Raw genomic sequence first — 4913 nt, forward strand, 5'->3', positions numbered from 1 at the left:
CCACAAAATAGGTAAATGGACTGAGGTTAACTCTCCTGACATTCTAAATGACCCCCTTCTAACTTCTCCCAACTCTTGGGGGAACCCAAGCTTCGCCAATCCTGTTGTTCTTGTTTAGTCGCTCAGTCTTGTCTGACTCTTTGCAATACCTTTGACTGTAGCCTTTCAGGCTCCAGGTTTCCTTATTCCTTCAGATTCTGTAATTTTAGGACACTGTATTTGTAAAAAGAAAAATTGCTAACCATCATCTGACAACATACAGTTGCCATAAACCTTCAATTTTTTAAAAAAGTATATATATTGTGGAACAATAAGTGGATTATGTTTGTGCTTGTACATGTATATTTGAGCAGTTAAGGGAGAGACAGAAAGCATTTCCTGAGTCTGCGGGTCTTAATTGCCTTCAGCTCAAGACAATCCAAGGATTTCCCAGGGGTCTCAGTGGTAAGGAGTCCACCTGCCAATGCAGGAGACACAGGAGACTCAGGTTTGATCCCTGGGTCAGGAAGATCACCTGGGAGAGATCATGGCAACCCACTCCAGCATTCTTGCCTGGAGAATCTCACAACAGTGGAGCCTGGCAGGCTGCAGTCCACAGGGTCTCAAAGAGTCAGAGAGGAGTGAGCATATACACACACCAAACAATCCATATTCCAAGTGGCAATTTGGGGGGAGACCTAATCCTCTCCACGTCACTTCTCTTTAAAAAGCCTTTCCAGTAACTTTGAAACATGTGAGAAGATTTCTTTGTGTTTGAAGAAACCAAAGCTCAGAGATGGAGACCTTGTCCCAAGTGTCCTTTTACCACCTGCCCCCTCATCACTCCACTGCTCCATGGAATTGGACTCCCAGGGCCAAGGGCAGGTGGAACTTGCTGATGGCTTCACGTCTTGTTTCCTCAGCAGATCACAGCTCCTCAACTCCATCCAGGATGCAGTGTCAGGAACTCCACCAGTTCGGTCAGAAGCTGGTCTGCAGGCAGCTGCTGGAGCCCACTGAGATTTCTGAGAGTCCCACGGCTCCTCTGAACACCCTGAAGCTGGTGGCCTTCGGTTTGGCCAGCACCCTGGGGGCTGGCATGTACATCCTGGTGGGAGAAGTGGCCATGTTCATCACTGGACCAGCGATCCTCGTCTCCTTCTTGGTGGCCGCTGTGTCTTCTGTGTTGTCTGGGCTCTGCTATGCCGAGTTTGGGACACGGGTCTCGTGGACCGGTTCTGTGTATCTCTACAGCTGTATCAGCATGGGAGAACTGTGGGCTTTCGTCATTGCCTGGAACTTCATACTGTCCTATGTCATTGGTGAGGGGATGGGTGTGGGGTAGGTGTGGGGCTGAAGTTCGAGAGACCAGGAGCAGGCGTTTGGGTCTTCGGTCGTGCATGAGAACTGTGTCATCCATTCTGTGAGGGGAGGAGGGAAATAACGTCAGGAAAGGTCCACAACTTCATTCTTCTCAGCTCTCCCCTGCTTTCCTTAAATGATGGACCAAGAACCCAGAGGAAAGGGCACTGTAGGGAGTGGGTGAGAGGGAGGCATGGCCCACAGGCTTATCCCCTCACGATACTGAAGTCTCTGCTTAGCGGTTGCCTTTATACAGTTTCCATTAGCATTTGAACTTAAATTTTAATCCTCATCACCCAGACCTCTTGCTCCCACTTCCCTGTTTTCTTGCATAACTTTGATCTCCCACTAACATTAAATAGTTAATATATTTTAGAATTATCTGGGTCTATTTCCCCCACCCCATGAAAAGAAGCTATCTGAGATTTGGTATTTTGTATTTGTTTCCCAACATACATGACTTTGTGTATTTGTTGTTGTTTTTCCATCACTAAACTGTGTCCAAGTCTTTGCAACCCCATGGGCTACAGCACGCCAGGCTCCTCTGTCCTCCACTATCTCCTGGAATTTGCTCAAACTCATGTTCACTGAGTCAGTGATGCTGTCCAACCATCTCATCCTCTCCCACTCCCTTCTCCTTTTACCTTCAACCTTTCCCATGTTGGACACCTTCTAACCTGGGGTCCTCCTCTTCAGGCATCATAACTTTTTGCCTTTTAATGGTGTCCATGGGGTCCTCCTGGCAAGAATACTGGAGTGGGTTGCCATTTCCTTCTCCAGTGGCCCATGTTTTGTCAGAACTCTTCACTGTGACCCGTCCGTCTTGAGTGGTCCTGCATGGCATGGCTCATAGTTTTATTGAGCTATGCTAGCCCTTCACCATGACAAGGCTGTGATCCACGAAGGGGTCTTGGTTTATACGGGGGTCCAATTTATATTTGTCAATGAATGTTCCTTCTCATTCTGCTGCAGTCACGGGCAGCGTGGCCAGGGCCTGGAGCATCGCCTTCGACAGCCTGATTGGGAACCACATCTTTCAGGCCCTAGACGGAACTTTCTCTCCATATATGCCCTACTATCTGACCAAGTATCCAGACTTTGTCGCCTTGTCCCTGGTGCTGTTGCTTACAGGTGAGACAGGGATCCAAGTTAGGAAGGGGAAACTGGGATTTGGGGCAGTGGGGGAACTAGGGTGGGAAAGGTGTGAGGTGGAGGAACTGTGGGAACTAGAAATTAGGGTCTGGGATACGAAAGACAGGAAGTCAAGATGTAGAGCATTGTTTCCCACCCTTGGCATTACTGACCTTCCAGGCCGAAACAGCCTTTGGTGTTGGGGCGTGATGCAGGCATTGCAGGATTTTCTTAATCAATCACTGTCAGGTGTGTAGCATCTTTGGACTTCATTCACTAAACACCTGTGATTCATATTTCCCAAATTGTGACAATCGGGATGTCTCCAGACATTGCCAAATGTCCCTTGGGGACCCAAATCACCCCCAGCTGAGAATCATTTACTTAGAGTGACAAGTTTCTTCCTCTCTACTGAGACTTTTTTCAATTGGGAGGAAATTAACATAGAATAAAATTGGCCATTTTATTATTTTTCCTTAGCCTTATTGATATATAATTGACATACAATATTATGTAAGCTGAAGGTGAACATCATGATGATTTGATAGATGTGTATATTATGTGACTGGAGTAGGAAATGGCAACCCACTCCAGTAATCTTGCCTGGAAAACTCCATGGACAGAGGAACCTGGCAGGCCACAGTCCATGGGTCAAGGGGTCGGACACGACTGAGTGATTTAGCCCATGTTATATGATAACGGCCACAGTAAGAAACTAACCATGTTAAAGTATGCAATTCAGTGGTACTTAGGGCATTCGAGACATATAACAATCACCTATCTAGCTTCAAACATTTTCATCATAGCAAAATGAAACCCAGTACCCAGTGAGCAAAGACAGACTATCCATCTTAATCTCACAGCCCCCTAACCTCTGGCAACTACTAGTCTGCTTTCTATGTCTATGGATTTGATTTGGCTATCTTGGAATGTCTCATATTCCATCTTTCCCACAGGAGTACTGGTTCTGGGAGCTCCTGAGTCAGTCCTGGTTGGAAAAATATCCACAGGCATCAACCTTTTGGTTCTCAGCTTCATCATCCTCTCTGGCTTCATTAAGGGAGACCTGCACAATTGGAAGCTCATGGAACAGGACTACACATTGAACACGTCTGAATCCGGTGACATCTATAGGTCAGGAAGGTGCTTTTGGTCCTTGTCATGCTTGTTGGGGCTGGTGCAGAGCTGGGAATCTGGCGAGGACTAAAGAGATCTGGGCTGGTGGATCTGGATAACGAGGTCCTGGAGCCCAGGTCTTGTGGCATTGACTGTGAAGTCCCGTAGAGATGACTGAACACACCCCCCTCATGGTCTTTCTTGCTTCTTCTTTCACTGTAGCTTGGGCCCTCTGGGTTCTGGAGGGTTTGTGCCCTTCGACTATGATGGAATTCTCCATGGAGCAGCTCTATGTTTCTACTCATTTGTGGGTTTTGATGACATTGTCACTAAAGGTAACTGGGTCATTGTGTGTCCCATCAGGGGGATGGGCTGCCCTTGGGCATAGGGGTTGATAGAAGATTTTGAAAACCTTTTGAAAGTTGAAGAAGAAAGTGGATTTTCTGCTGTGCCATCAGTGTTTTCCTAACCCGAGATATTTGCCCACCCTGCAGGGGAACAAGCCCCAAATCCTCATCGCTCCATCCCCATCAGCATCATGACCACGGTCTTCACCTGGTTTTTGGCATATTTTGGTGTCTCAGCGACTCTCACCCTCATGGTGCCCTACTACCAAATTCAACCTGACAGCCCCTTTCCGCTGGCTTTCCTCCATGTTGGGTGGGGCCCTGCCAGATATGTCGTGGCTGTTGTCATCCTCTGTTTTCTTTTATACAAGTCAGTGTCAAGGCCTTCTCTCCATGAACTGTCAGATGCTCAGGTGTTTCAGCCCTTGGCAATGAGGGACGAGAGGGAAAGACCCCTTACCGAGGTAGACTAGGGAGCCAGAGCCCTGGTCTCTCCTGCTTCTCAACATCCCCACCCATGTTCCCACTGTCCCTTCCAGACTGCAGAGCTCCTTGTTCCCCGTGCCTCAGATGATCCAGGAAATGGCAGAGGGCAGGCTCCTTTTCCGAGGACTTGCCCGGACCCATGCCCGCACGAAGACCCCTATCATGGCCACCGTGTCGTCTGGAATTCTCGCAGGTGAGCAACAGAACCCACTCCTCCTTTGATCCCGTTCCTTATCTGGGTACGTCCAGTGTTTTTTCACTGTCGACCCCCACCTCGTTTGTGCCCTCATTCTAGGGATCATGGCGTTGCTCTTTGAGTTCAGTAATCTGGTGGAGCTCATGTCGGTTGGACACCTGATGGTTTACTCCTTGGTGGTGTTTTTTGTCCTTGTCCTCAGGTGAGACTCCACTGCACCCTGACTGGGGCTCTTATGTTCCTAAATACTCAGTGGCAGTTCATCCTCTTTAGGTTTTTTTTTTTTTTTTTTTTTT

The 4913-nt window shown here is 48.0% G+C and overlaps 1 protein-coding gene across 1 annotated transcript in view; it reads left to right on the forward strand.

Annotated features, from left to right (window-relative positions):
- Window positions 1–908: 908 nt before the first annotated feature.
- Window positions 909–4913, forward strand: part of LOC104991853 (cationic amino acid transporter 3-like) — a 13784-nt gene continuing 9779 nt past the window's right edge. The window contains 7 exon segments of the mRNA XM_010844504.1: window positions 909–1301; window positions 2314–2472; window positions 3429–3606; window positions 3811–3923; window positions 4083–4305; window positions 4475–4614; window positions 4717–4819. Of these exon segments, the coding sequence (XP_010842806.1) occupies window positions 932–1301; window positions 2314–2472; window positions 3429–3606; window positions 3811–3923; window positions 4083–4305; window positions 4475–4614; window positions 4717–4819 (1286 nt within the window). The 5' untranslated portion in view covers window positions 909–931.

Source organism: Bison bison, unplaced genomic scaffold (genome assembly GCF_000754665.1).
Source record: "Bison bison bison isolate TAMUID 2011002044 unplaced genomic scaffold, Bison_UMD1.0 scf7180017848021, whole genome shotgun sequence".
Taxonomy (NCBI): Eukaryota; Metazoa; Chordata; class Mammalia; order Artiodactyla; family Bovidae; genus Bison; species Bison bison.